This window comes from Gymnoscopelus braueri (assembly GCF_963280865.1).
Source record: "Gymnoscopelus braueri genome assembly, chromosome: 8".
Taxonomy (NCBI): domain Eukaryota; kingdom Metazoa; phylum Chordata; class Actinopteri; order Myctophiformes; family Myctophidae; genus Gymnoscopelus; species Gymnoscopelus braueri.
In genome coordinates this window covers 5,945,916-5,960,440 of record NC_137609.1, presented here as the reverse complement: position 1 = coordinate 5,960,440, position 14,525 = coordinate 5,945,916, and the positions used below count along the sequence as shown (strand labels likewise).

Below are 14,525 nucleotides of genomic sequence, written 5' to 3'. Positions count from 1 at the left end.
CAAGTCAAAGTCCAAGCCAATTGTTTCGGGGGAGAAGTGCTCAACCTCCTGCCTATGCGCTAATTTTTAAACATTGGCTAGTGCCCAAAACAGGGACACCAGGTTGAAAGGTATAAACACTTCCCCTCTGGTCAGTGGCTATGTGCTTTTGTTACATAATATGCGGTCCAAACGTTCTGAAATATCTATCACTGGCCAATGTGAAAAGGGGAGGGGGTCTAAGTGACACCAATGAGAGCCCAGCACCTTGGCAAACGACCAAATGACCAACCGGCCGGACAATTGGCATTGCCATGCCTAGAGAGCCTTGCTGCTATTGGGCAGGATACAAATATAAAGTTTGACCTGAGGGTAGTGCTAGTAAACAGGTCAAGGGACCGTGGATGTGTGCACAGCAAATGTCGTGGTTATCTGCCAATTTGTGCACGTGCAAATTTTGGCCCAAGGTGGAAGGCTCTCATGTTTCAGGGCAAGCCGCCCATTAGATTTTGAGATTGTGTGCAAGTGGAAATTCTGGCCTAAGGGTGCATGCAGTGACTTCCGTTTTCAAAAGCTGAGGCGCCAACAAGCAAGTTTTAGTTGTGGTTTTACGGCAACACAAGTTCAAAGGAAGACAGCTCATGAAGACACACTAGATTTTGTTCTTTCACATTAATGTTCACACTCACTTTTCAATCGCAGCCCTGCCGCCAACCCCCCAGTGTGTGTGTGTGTGTGTGTGTGTGTGTGTGTGTGTGTGTTTGGGGGGAGGTGTTACATCCATCCACACACACACACACACACACACACACACACACACACACACACACACACACACACACACACACACACACACCACGCACACAAACACACACACACACACACACACACACACACACACACACACACACACACACACACACACACACACACACACACACACACACACACACACACACACACACACAGTAAACCCACACACACAGTAAACCCACACAACACAGAGTTCAAGCATGAGCTGTCTCTCATCGTCTGCTCCAGTCTATAAGAACTAAACAGTCTGATCTCAAGGTATGTTGTTGAATACATCAGACATCAACAGTTCCGTTGAATCTGTTCAGAATCGGTTGTGTGTATAGTGTACTACTTTGCACCATAATGACCTTGTATATCTGCTGTTTTTGCCTAATGTTCTCCCCCAGAATTCAATGTTTTATCTATTCATGACACTTACCTTCTTTCTGCTGATTTGCCACTTGCTCCAAGAAGTCTGAGTTCTCGTAGTCGTCACCATCTGTTTGATGGCACAACAGCTTGAGTCAATCACTTATTTATAAGTAGATTTTCACTCAGATACAGATGGTCTAGTTCTGTTTCTAATAAAGATTGATTGATATAAAATATTCCTCCATTCAAAGTGTTAAAAATTATTTACCCCCCAAAATGATTTAGATGAAAACATTTGAAAATAAATACATATAGAAATCAACTTACCCTCACTGATTGGTAAAGATGGAAAAATGTTCTCATAATCATACTGATTATTATCTTCTTCTAAAAGAACAAAGAAAAAAATCACAGAGAAGAGCTAAATTAGTTAACCAAGCTTATTACAGAATGTGGTCCTGTCATTTGTCATGGCACTGTCTGTCTGTCTGTCTGTCTGTCTGTCTGTCTGTCTGTCTGTCTGTCTGTCTGTCTGTCTGTCTGTCTGTCTGTCTGTCTGTCCATCAATGTCCCTACCTTTTTAATATAGTAAGACAGAACAACAAAGTTCTGCTAATGCTGCCTGCTGTTGAACCTGACTTTTCTTTTCACTGAGACATTTATTTGAACCACAAATGCTATTTTAAAGGACATGTTGTGACTTGACTCCCCCTCAGTTTCCCCTTCATTGCCGCACGTTAGTTTCAATTTGCATTATTCTCCACTACAACATATATCACCACCCACCCACATATGATACACACATGTGAAAATACACACATGCACACAATCCGATATTCCACTGTAGCCAAATATTCGTCTTGCATAGCCAGGCTATCAGAGATCTACACCTACCTACTACCAATATGTCTGGTGACATCTAAATTCAATGTATGGGCTAAAACTGGGTGGAACCGATTCAGAGAATTAAAAACTAACTGTATCGCAGGACCATTGCAAAGTCTTTAGGCCATGGCCGAGATCTCCCATCCTATGAGAAGCTACCCAGGTAAAAGCATTGAATATCAAATTAAATCTCTATTGTCCACTAAAAGTTGGCCTTTAACTTCACTATGGTACATTTAACCACTGAAACCCTATACATTATTGTATGATGAATAGAAAAAATAGGTTCAAAACATAATGTATGGCATTCCAACTCCTCATACCAATAGACTTCTTTGTGCTTATCTATGTTATTATTGTTATTTGAACTCGTGTTAATAAATGGGAAGTAAGACATACCGTTTTGTGTGTTCGCCATCTCTGTAATCACATCAACATTTTGATATACATCTGATTCTGGAAGTGGATTTCTGCAAAAACAAAAGAGACGTTTGCCTGTTGATTATGCATGAAACAAATAATATTCTTTTAACCACTCAAACCATATTTTATACTTTGTTGTATGATGGTGCAGCGAAAATATCTCACAAAGTGGTTTTGACGCGATTCTCTGTTTTACGAAATGTTTCAAAAAAGTGTGAATCTTTTGGAAATCCGTGCCTATGACATGCCCAAATAAAAATAAAGATGCCAGGTTAAAAGTGGTTCTCATTCTCACACCCGAGTTGGGACAGGATTTGACCATGTGGCGCCCGTTTGACGCAACCAGACTTTTGCATCAGATGTTGACGCGAAGTTTTTAGCTTTTAGCAGACGCATCAACCTATTGTTGAGAGTGAGAAGTGTGACAGGGCAGTCCCTTCGCATCAAATGGGTGACACAACTTGTCACTATACATAACAGTAGTATGACTTGAGGGTGAGAATATGTTGTTTAATCACTAGCAGGCATCAACATACTGTGGGTGATATTTATTTTAGTGAGGATGTTCTTAAGTACCACAAGGTGTTATACTTACACATACATCGCTTCCATACTTCCTCTCTGAGCTAAATGACACAGAAATCAGAAAAAAAGCCAGAGAATATTAGACCATGGGTACTTTTCCCCGTACATCATGCGTATACTGTATCGTAATAACTATAGAGGTGAAAAATGTTCTCAGTCGTACTTACCACGTGAGACATTCTCATAATTAGGCTGCTCCTCGTTATTTGTGACTATAATCAACATGAAGATTATTTACTTAAATTACATGTAAATGGCATGATGTAAATACATCGTTACGATCGTAATCGATGATGATTTATATAAAAACATGTCATTATCTTAATTAACTGGGCTGTCATAATGAGCTGAGTGACATGTTTTGTGTGCGACTGAACATGTATGGCAAACTAAAGTCTCATTTATCCTCTGTTGTACGACGATGCCACTTGTCAAAAATAGCTGATCCAGAAGCTCACATCGCGTCGCATTCGTGAGCTTGAGGGTCCATTATTTTTGGAGCATAAAGTAGCATACATTAGACATACAGTAACTGGCTCACCTGGTGAGATCTGTGCAGGTTCCACTGGAGCTTCCCTGGAAAATTGTTGTGATTGTTTAAATTCAGAGTTTACCATGCGGAAGAAAAAAAAAAGGTCTGTTAATCCTTATCTAAAAAGAGCAAATTCTAGCTTAGCCTACATCTTGAAAATTCCCACCACAAAGGCTATTGAACACATGCATGTTTACCCCTTTTTCTCCCCAATGCAGTCGTTATGCCAATTAATTCCTCCCCACACACATCTGTGCGTACGGTCACTGATGCTGTATCCTACTGACTCACCTGCCAGTGAGGAGCCCCCACTGGGAGGACACAGAGCTTTCGTTCTACTCCTCCCGCCAAACACTCCCTGCTGACAGGTGCCACCCCAGCCCGTAGGATTACATGCAATGACACATATCACCCTCCCCGGCTTCCCTCCCCCGAACACGGGCCAATTGTGTTCGTGGTGCATCCGACAAAGCCGGATGCACCACTTTGATGCACCACGGGCAGGCACTTTTACCACTGCGCCACCCGAGCGCCCCAGTCGCTGACACACTGTTGATGTGTTGTGCACCACGCTCGTTGATGTCATAAACGTACGTCCGATGAGCGGAAATGTAAAGGAAAATATAAATGCTTGGGTTAAAAAGAACAAGGAACATGGCTGATGGAAATAATTTGTTTTCCCCAGGAATTGTGTAGAGAGAGAGAAGGTGAGGGGAAATGAAACAACACTAGATTTTTGTAGCTGCTGCTAATGATTCGTATTAGGAGTGACAGGATAGACAGGATCAGATATGACTATGTTACAGGATCAGCCCATGTTAGAAGGTTTGGGGATACAACAAGAGAGGCGAGGTTCAGATGGTTTGGACATGTGCAGAGGAGGGATGAGGGGTACATTGGGAGAAGCATGCTGAAGATGGAGCTGCCAGGCAAGAGGAGAAGAGGAAGGCCAAAATAGGAGGTTCATGGATGCAGTGATGGTAGTATTATCACATTGTAGCTTACTTACCCCGGGGCTGTAGGTAGCTGTCTTGTGATCTGATTAGGTCTGGTGACTGGAACAATAGAGCAGGAAAATAAATACATATTTCACCACTGATAAAACACTAATATGAGAAAAGAGAAAGAAAATAGGGATTGATTTAGCTTCCTGACCTGCCTAGATATTTTTATATTGAATATGATGACATCAACATGTATAATCTGTAATAATTGTATAATTATGTAATAATAACCTGTATAATTGTGTATAATAAATAATGACATCATTGTTTAAGTATGTTTACCTGTTTTTGAGCGCATCACAGCAAACCTGCTCCCCTCGCGTTGGCTGTCAACATAGTGCTTTGTAAGTTAGTTCAACATACACAACAATCTTGTGGTAATATGAAATAATAATTTATGATGTCAGAAGTTAATGAAAACATTCTTATCGATCATGAGTTTGAAGGAATTGAAGCGGAAGTGGCATTTGGGGCAAATGTATTTAAAAGATATATCCTGTACATTTCTCATATCATAACAAAGAACATGTCATGTCATTTTAAAATGAGTAGATAGGTATGTTACCTGAACTCTGATAGGTTAAAGTACCTCTAAATTGTACTTAAAGGGATAGTTCACCCAAAAATGTATTTTTTTCTATCGATTAGTCACCCCATGGAGACTTGAATTCTTTTTTTTGTTTTTGTCGCATTCCTAAGCCAATCATATGATGACCAGCGGACCGGTAGGCAGCGGTCCCGGTAGGAGACACAAAGGAGACTCTTTGTGTCTCCTACCGGAACCGCTGCCGGTCATCAAATTATTGGCTTAGGAATGTGACAAAAACAAATACATATCCATGAATTCAAGTCTCCATGGGGTGAGTAATCGATAGAAAAAAGGTCATTTTGGGGGTGAACTATCCCTTTACTGCAGGACTTGAGTATTTGTACTTGGTAACTTTCCACCACTGGGTCAGGCTGAATGAATATTTATTTATAGATACTCACAATGTCTGCGGGTCATATAGGTAGTTTTCTTCATGTATGATCTCTGTGGGAGAGGAGAGGTAAAGCATAATGACAGACGACACTGTTACACATTCAGTCATGCAAACTGTCAACAAACCGCCAGAGGTTAAACCATATGGTGTTTGGAAAAAAAAAAAAAAGAGAGAGAGAGAGAGAGAGAGAGAGAGAGAGAGAGAGATGTAATAATGGACCTGGTAGTATCGATCTGGAATTCAAAAGCATGTATATTGGTGATATTAATGTCAGTTTGGTTGTTTTCTGTTTTTTTTCTGTTTAGTTTCTTTTTTTAGCCAGTGAACAGTGACATTAAACTGTTCCTCATTTTTCTGGGGACGCCCTGTGCCCTCGAGGATCCCTGGGGGTCCCTGAACCCCACACTTTGTTTGAGAACCACTGTTTAAAAAAAAAAGAAAAAGCTTTTGGTTGAACTTACTGCTTTTCTTTTTGCATCGCAGACACAGGAACGTGAGCATACTGAGCGAGAGCACAGATGCGACCGTGAGGCCAGCGGCCACAACGCTGTCGCTGCCTGTCATACTGTCATACTGTCAACAACACATAAGAGGAAATTGAGTCATTACAACAGTTACAGCACAGACTAGAGATTACATTACCAAAGCAGGAAGAAAGATGTATCAGTTTGAAGGGAGTGTAAGTGATATGTTTTTGTAAAAGAAAACAAAAGAAGTTGTTAATGCTCTATATTCTGATAGTAATCATCACTGCCAAAGAGCAGTGGTTCTCAACCAGTGGTCTGGGGACCACCAGTGGTCCTTGAGGGGGTTCCAGGTGGTCCCCAGCCAAATTAATAGTTAGGAACCAAATTGGCCCTTATGTGTCTGTAACTCTGAGAGTGTACAAATAACATTGAACCAAATGGACCCTAACGGGTCCATTTGGTTCCATTTGTACACTCTTAGAGTAAAATGAACACTAATGATGATGATACAGTGTAGATCGGGACCCCCAAGAAATCAAAATGGTTGAGTCCTTGGCATATCTTTTCAAATGGGGGTCCTTGGGCTAATATGTGTCAATTTGGGGGTCCTTGACACGAAAAAGGTTGAAAATCACTGCTATAGAGTGGTTGTTCAGTAACAGGGGGTCTACCTGTCTCTCCAGCTCTTTAGTAAACAGAACATACATTTTCAGGCCGGGATAACAATTTTATTCAATCAGAAGGGATAACCTCACAATTGTTTTTGTCCAGTTCCAATTTCTTTTCAGCTCATTTGTTAGTTTTTTTTTGTTTCATCACTTCCAATTTCACTTGTTTCCTGTATGAGTGCTATCTCCTGATTGGATGTAACTGGCATCCTGACCTGAACATGTATTTTCTGTTTATTAAAGAGCTGGAGAGAAGGGGAGACCCCTATTACTGAACAAACACTATAGCAATGATTACTATCAGACAATGCAGTATATATCACTTAATTACACCCCCTTTAAGTACGCAAGTGACCCAAAAAAGTACAACAGAAAGCCTTTATGATGTTACACTGTGTTTTTCACTGATGTCCAGTGGTGTAAAGTACATTTACTGAAGTACTTTACTTTTTTGAGGTATTTTTATACTGGAGTATTTCCAATTTTCTGTACTTTCACTTCTACTCCATTACATCTCAGAGGCAAATATTGTACTTTTACTTCTACAATTATTAGAGAACTTTAGTTACTAGTTACTTTGTAGATTTTGATTATTATTACAAAACATACAATAACCACTTCAGCCCTATATACATTTCGGCCATTTAAAAAAAATCGATCTACAAGCTCACAATGCATCGCATTGCGACGCATTGTGAGCTTGTAGATCTGCTATTTTCAAAAGATTTTTTATACATTTTATGCATTTGAAAACTTGTGAAATGGGACATTCTGCACAATGAGTACTTTCTACTTTTGGTACTTTAGATACATTTTGATGCCAATACTTTTGTACTTTTACTCAAGTAAATTCCAGACTTTCACTTGTTACAGAGTATATCCACATCGCAGTATTGATACTTTTACTTAAGTAACAAATGTGAGTACTTTTTCCACCACTGCTGACGTCAGTACCTGCACTAAAATCGTATGTGAAGAAACCTCACACAGGTACCCTGTCTTGTTTTTTCCTGTAAACGCTCTCCGTGACTATAACCACATTTGTCCAAAACACAAAGTCAAACTGAAATGACACTGTCAGGTATGCTGCAAGTCTGCAACCTTAACTTGCATTTTCATAGCCTTTACCAATAAGCTAGAATGTGGTATAATAAGTTAGTGGTTCTCAAACCTTTGAGCCCCATCTGAAAATATTTTATGCCAGGGACCCCCATACAAGATTTGTGGTGTTAAAATGTTTTAAAAAATATTCCAATTTCTTTTCAAGATTTTCTGAAAAATAGCTGATGTATACAGGGTTTATGTGGTTTAACTAACTGCTTCTGATGCTATATTAACACGTTTAGCTGGGGACCCTCTGGAACCCTGTCAAGGACCTCTCGGGGTCCGCAGACCCCCAGGGGTCCATGAGGGGGTTCCAGGGGGTCCACTCTGAGAATCACTAGTATACGTTTATCATCCATGATGAGTCAGTTCATGGATGATAAATTTTCTCAGCTGTGGTGACAGGAGAATGATAAAGTGGTCAAAGGGACCATGGCCTGAAAAATAAATGTTGGATATTTTTGCTCCATTTAAACAACAACAAAACACATTGTCATGCTGCTGAAGATACTGAGTATGATGTGTTTTACTCGCTTTAACCTTCATTCAATATTGTTCAACCTCTGCAGCGTTTAAATACATTTTTTTTTCTTTCTTTTTTTTTATTATTTTACCTTAATCTTGTTTACTTGAGAATATTTAAGATTTAACATTATTCCTCATTGGCTCCAATTGGAGCACTTTTATTTTTTTTATTTTTTTTTAAGTTACTGTCTTTCGCTGCACAAGATGCTCAAAACTAATTGATCCTAGTGGAATTAATAAAGTTGTTGAATTGAATTGAACTGAATTTAATTCAATGATTTGAGTGAAGCATAGTACCTATTGAACCTTGACCCCCAAATCATGCTTTAAAGTGTAAAGAATGTTTTAGTTTTCAAAATATGTTAAATAATACCCCCGGGTCATTTGGGTCACACATGCCAGATTTGAGGTCAATCACCACACAAACACGCGCACACGCACACGCACGCACGCGCACACACACACACACACACACACACACACACACACACACACACACACACACACACACACACACACACACACACACACACACACACACACACACACACATTCTGTGAATGTATATCACATGATTACTCATGACTACACCAAGTACTGGTATTTATCTGAGGATTAATTACTGACCTATGAGACATACAATGGAAATGAAGGCCTAAAAACAAGACAGTTCAATTCAAGACTAGCTTCCCTATTCTGGGGGAAACATTTGGCGACAATAGTGGTTCTACAAGCTCACAACGTGTAGCAACGCAACACATGAGCTTGTAGATCGGTTATTTCGAGATTTGATGTAAAGGGGAAAGAAACACCAGACCAAGCATAGAGCCCTGTGGGACCCAGCCAACTAAGTATTCAGGGTTTTGATATTGTCACACTAATTAATTGTCCAGAATCTGACTTCAGCAGCATTGTTATTTTTTAAAGTGGAAAACCAGACCCCTGAATGGCATGAAATCTCAATTAAAAATTGATTAATTAAATAAAACAATCAATGTTCTTCAGTGTTTGCGGGCCTCACCCAACTCAAACCACCAATTAAGCCTAATTTTCTCATTCCTTAGCTACATACAGTTCAGCAGCACTATAAAATGTATAATAATTCCACAAAAACATATGCAAATGCTGCTTTTGATACCACCATAGACACCCCAGAAAGCAATTATCATATATAATTTTCAACTCTCCACCAAAAAGCAAGCACACAAAGAGAATGACATTTTACATGTTTTACCTCCAGTGAAGCCTCCCTCTTAGATGGCCGTCTCCATTCTCAAAGTGTGACCAAGACAATAGCGACGGTACAGAGGTTTCTCGTGCAGACGGAAGAGATTAATGTGCTTCCTCTTTCAAACTGAAGCCCTCACCACATCCGCACCCTCGCCAGGCTCAGAGGAATGAGACCCTCGCTATAGCGGACACAAGGTGCATCAGTCTGATTCTCAGCCATTTGGTGTTTAACCAATTTCAACCTGCAGGGTCCCTATTTTGGGCATGATGTGTGAATAGCCGAAAAAGTAAAAAAAAGAACAAAATGTGAAAAAATAAATAATAGTTTCGAAATAGATGATCTACAAGCTCATGTGACATGTTTTAAGCTTCCTATGACGAATGCCAAGCTATATTGTGTCACACACACACACACACACACACACACACACACACACACACACACACACACACACACACACACACACACACACACACACACACACACACACACACACACACACACACACACACACACACACACACACACAGTTGATGGAAAGTAACTAAGTTCATTTACTCAAGCAAGGTACTCAAGATTTAGGTTGTTAATACCAAACATACATTAGGTGAAAAATTATATTACTATAGGTTAGGTTCCCAGCAGCACATAAAGTCATTGAAATCAGCCCCACCTTTACCAGCTGCAACGATAAAGTGATTTAAAATGTTACCTTAATCTTGTTTACTTGAGAATATTTAAGATTGAACATTATTCCTCATTGGCTCCAATTGGAGCACTTTTCTTTCTTTTTTCTTTTTTTTAAGTTACTGTCTTTCGCTGCACAAGATGCTCAAAACTAATTGATCCTAGTGGAATAAATAAAGTTGTTGAATTGAATTGAACTGAATTTAATTCAATGATTTGAGTGAAGCAGAGTACCTATTGAACCTTGACCCCCAAATCATGCTTTAAAGTGTAAAGAATGTTTTAGTTTTCAAAATATGTTAAATAATACCCCCGGGTCATTTGGGTCACACATGCCAGATTTGAGGTCAATCACCACACACTCACGCACACACTCACGCACACGCACACGCACACGCACACGCACACACACACACACACACACACACACACACACACACACACACACACACACACACACACACACACACACATTCTGTTAATGTATATCACATGATTACTCATGACTACAGTACTGGTATTTATCTGAGGATTAATTACTGACCTATGAGACATACAATGGAAATGAAGGCCTAAAAACAAGACAGTTCAATTCAAGACTAGCTTCCCTATTCTGGGGAAAACATTTGGCGACAATAGTGGTTCTACAAGCTCACAACGTGTAGCAACGCAACACATGAGCTTGTAGATCGGTTATTTCGAGATTTGATGTAAAGGGGAAAAAAACACCAGACCAAGCATAGAGCCCTATGGGACCCAGCCAACTAAGTATTCAGGGTTTTGATATTGTCACACTAATTAATTGTCCAGAATCTGACTTCAGCAGCAGTGTTATTTTTTAAAGTGGAAAACCAGACCCCTGAATAAAGGCAAAACTCTTGCTTTCGGCAAAACAACATCTCTGATGAAGGCCTTGTAATGGCATGAAATCTCAATTAAACATTGATTAATTAAATAAAACAATCAATGTTCTTCAGTGTTTGCGGGCCTCACCCAACTCAAACCACCAATTAAGCCTCATTTTCTCATTCCTTAGCTACATACAGTTCAGCAGCACTATAAAATGTATAATAATTCCACAAAAACATATGCAAATGCTGCTTTTGATACCACCATAGACACCCCAGAAAGCAATTATTATATATAATTTTCAACTCTCCACCAAAAAGCAAGCACACAAAGAGAATGACATTTTACATGTTTTACCTCCAGTGAAGCCTCCCTCTCAGATGGCCCTCTCCATTCTCAAAGTGTGACCAAGACAATAGCGACGGTACAGAGGTTTCTCGTGCAGACGGAAGAGGTTAATGTGCTTCCTCTTTCAAACTGAAGCCCTCACCACATCCGCACCCTCGCCAGGCTCAGAGGAATGAGACCCTCGCTATAGCGGACACAAGGTGCATCAGTCTGATTCTCAGCCATTTGGTGTTTAACCAATTTCAACCTGCAGGGTCCCTATTTTGGGCATGATGTGTGAATAGCCGAAAAAGTAAAAAAAAGAACAAAATGTGAAAAAAATAAATAATAGTTTGAAATAGATGATCTACAATCATCGGAAATTGTCCTCACATAACACCCACTGTATTTCTCAAACTCTTCTTGTGGGACTCACAACTACTGTATATTAAACACACACACACACACACACACACACACACACACACACACACACACACACACACACACACACACACACACACACACACACACACACACACACACACACACACACACACACAGTTGATGGAAAGTAACTAAGTTCATTTACTCAAGCAAGGTACTCAAGATTTAGGTTATTAATACCAAACATACATTAGGTGAAAAATGATATTACTATAGGTTAGGTTCCCAGCAGCACATAAAGTCATTAAAATCAGCCCCACCTTTACCAGCTGCAACGTTAAAGTGATGAACACATCACTGATTACAATACAATAGTATGGACCACTCTGCAAAATGAGTACTTTTACTTTACTGTTTGATACTGTGAGTAGCCTACATTTTGATGCCAATACTTTTGTTCTTTTGCTCAAGCAACATTTTGAATGTGTGACTTTTACTTGTAACAGAGTATTTCTACATTAATGAATTTATTTATATAGCACATTTCCAGACAAGTCACAAAGTGCTTTACAGAGCAGAATAAAAAGAACAATCATGATAAAACTTTGGATAAAAGCTATTACAGACGATAAGAGAATAAAGCAAGTGGCACAAAATACATACAGATATACTCAAATAAAACAAAAGTGGTAGTAAAATTTAAGAAAAGGCCCTAGCATAGAGATACGTTTTCAGAAGAGTTTTAAAAGATGATACTGATTTTGCACGTCTTATTCCTACGGATTTAACGTCAGCGACTATGCATGCGTCTGTAAAGAACGGACGGAATCCCTCACCCCCTGACGCACGTTTTAGACCCATCTAGGGACTATGAACGGGCCATTAGGGGGACAGGTAGGGCGTTCCAAAGCTTAGGGGCCCGGACTGCAAAAGCTCTTCCACCCTTTGTGATGAGCTGGGGTGTGGGGGTCTCGACTTACATTAGTGCATTGTGGTATTAGTACATTGTGGTATTGCTACTTCTTCTTAAGTAATGAATAAATAAAAATCTGAGTACTTCTTCCACCACTAACTGGTATTTTCTTTAAAGATAAACATCACTGCAACGCAACAGATTGAGGCAAAACTGAGTCTCCGTTTTTATTTGTGGCTGGCCAGGGCCATCTCTGATCCTTGTAGAGCAGTGGTTCTCAAAGTGGGGTCCAGGGACCTCCAGGGGTCCTTGAGGGTATTCCAGGGGGTCCCCAGCAAAATGAGTTAATATAGCATCAAAATCAGTGGACCACTTTCAACCTACATACTGTAGCTTGAGGAATCGAATAGAACAGGGCACCACTTTCTCCATTGAACTCAATGGACACGGCGCCCTGTTCTATTCGCCTGAATGATGTTCTCAAGCTCGATATCGGATCGTTGAAAATAGCCGATCTACAAGCACCCAATGCGTCACATGACACGTTGTGAGCTTGTAGTTCGTTTTGTATTATTTTATACTTTGGCTATTCAAAAATAGCAGATATACTGTATACAAGCTCATAGCTTGTAGATCTGCTATTTCTGCTATGAAAATGTGTGCAAATCTTTGAATATATAGGCTATATTTTTTTAAGCGAACATTTGTAACTAAAATCTTTGCTTCGGGGGGGGGGGGAACATAAGTGTTAGGATTTAGAAGACATTTGTAGAATCGTCCCGCTGTGTGTGCCAAACAAGTACTAGTTCAAAACCTCTCAACTGGACAGGAGAGGATTTACAACAGGGGTCCTTGACATGAGAAGGTTTGAGAACCACTGTGGTAAACAGGAACGATGACACATACAGAAACCCATTGATTTCCTTGTTTGATAGGATTGTCTTTTGATCAGATGCCCTCGGTTTGAGTTCCTGTGAAACAGGAAACAGGGACACGTGAAAGCAAGAGACACCAGAGTGGCATTTCCCTTTAACCCAGGGGTCTTCAACAGGGGGTCCGGGACCCCTAGGGGGTCCTCAGAGTTACTACAGGGGGGCCGCCAAATCTTTGTGCGATTGAACTTTTTTCCTTTTTACATTAACCACTTGAACCCTATTATCCCTATTCTGAAGAGAACTTAGCAGATCTACAATATCACAACGCCTGTAGATCGGCAATTTTTGGCAAAGAGATTTGGTGTTGGTCTATATATAAAATCTATGAAAATACAAATGTATACAGTATGCAGTGGGGGTCCCTACTTCATCTGTCTTTCAGCTAGGGGGTCCTTGGGCTGAAAGACATTGAATACCCCTACTTTAACCACTTGAGACCTGTACTGTACTTAGCAAATAGCAAAATGCTAAATAGCTAAACATCTAAAATTCAAAAAATGACAACATTTGTAAAAAATACCCAAAATGCCCAAAATAGGGATGCCAGCTTCACAATGGTTAGTAACATTGTTACCAATATTGTACGACTATGATAGAGAAAAAAAACTATTGATTCTTAGTCGTCCAAGATCAATTTTGGATTCATTTTGTTGATTTAAATCAGTTCCTTCCCTTTCAAGGAACATGAGGCAACAGGCCATGAATGTTTCACATAGCCTAGACGGCACAAGAAGTTACAAGAGGTTCCTGTTGAGAAAGCATATCGCTGCTGTCGGGCAGAAACCTTGTATATCTCCACATTTCAACTCTTTATGTTTTCCGTAAATGTAATGCCCTCCTTGTCTGTACAAGAGTGTTGTGCACAAGTTGCAAA

At 39.9% G+C, this 14,525-nt stretch overlaps 1 protein-coding gene across 1 annotated transcript in view; it reads right to left on the bottom strand.

Annotated features, from left to right (window-relative positions):
• LOC308090584 (uncharacterized protein) overlaps window positions 1–11,485 on the bottom strand; it is a 12,163-nt gene extending 678 nt beyond the window's left edge. The window contains exons 1-11 of the mRNA XM_080435812.1: window positions 11,447–11,485; window positions 6,020–6,131; window positions 5,566–5,608; window positions 4,858–4,901; window positions 4,581–4,626; window positions 3,581–3,615; window positions 3,207–3,251; window positions 3,050–3,080; window positions 2,431–2,501; window positions 1,474–1,533; window positions 1,214–1,273 (exon numbers count right to left, since the gene is read on the bottom strand). Coding sequence (XP_080291938.1) covers window positions 1,214–1,273; window positions 1,474–1,533; window positions 2,431–2,501; window positions 3,050–3,080; window positions 3,207–3,251; window positions 3,581–3,615; window positions 4,581–4,626; window positions 4,858–4,901; window positions 5,566–5,608; window positions 6,020–6,122 — 538 coding nt within the window. The 5' untranslated portion in view covers window positions 6,123–6,131; window positions 11,447–11,485. The remainder of the gene's footprint in view (window positions 1–1,213; window positions 1,274–1,473; window positions 1,534–2,430; window positions 2,502–3,049; window positions 3,081–3,206; window positions 3,252–3,580; window positions 3,616–4,580; window positions 4,627–4,857; window positions 4,902–5,565; window positions 5,609–6,019; window positions 6,132–11,446) is intronic.
• Window positions 11,486–14,525: the final 3,040 nt, after the last annotated feature.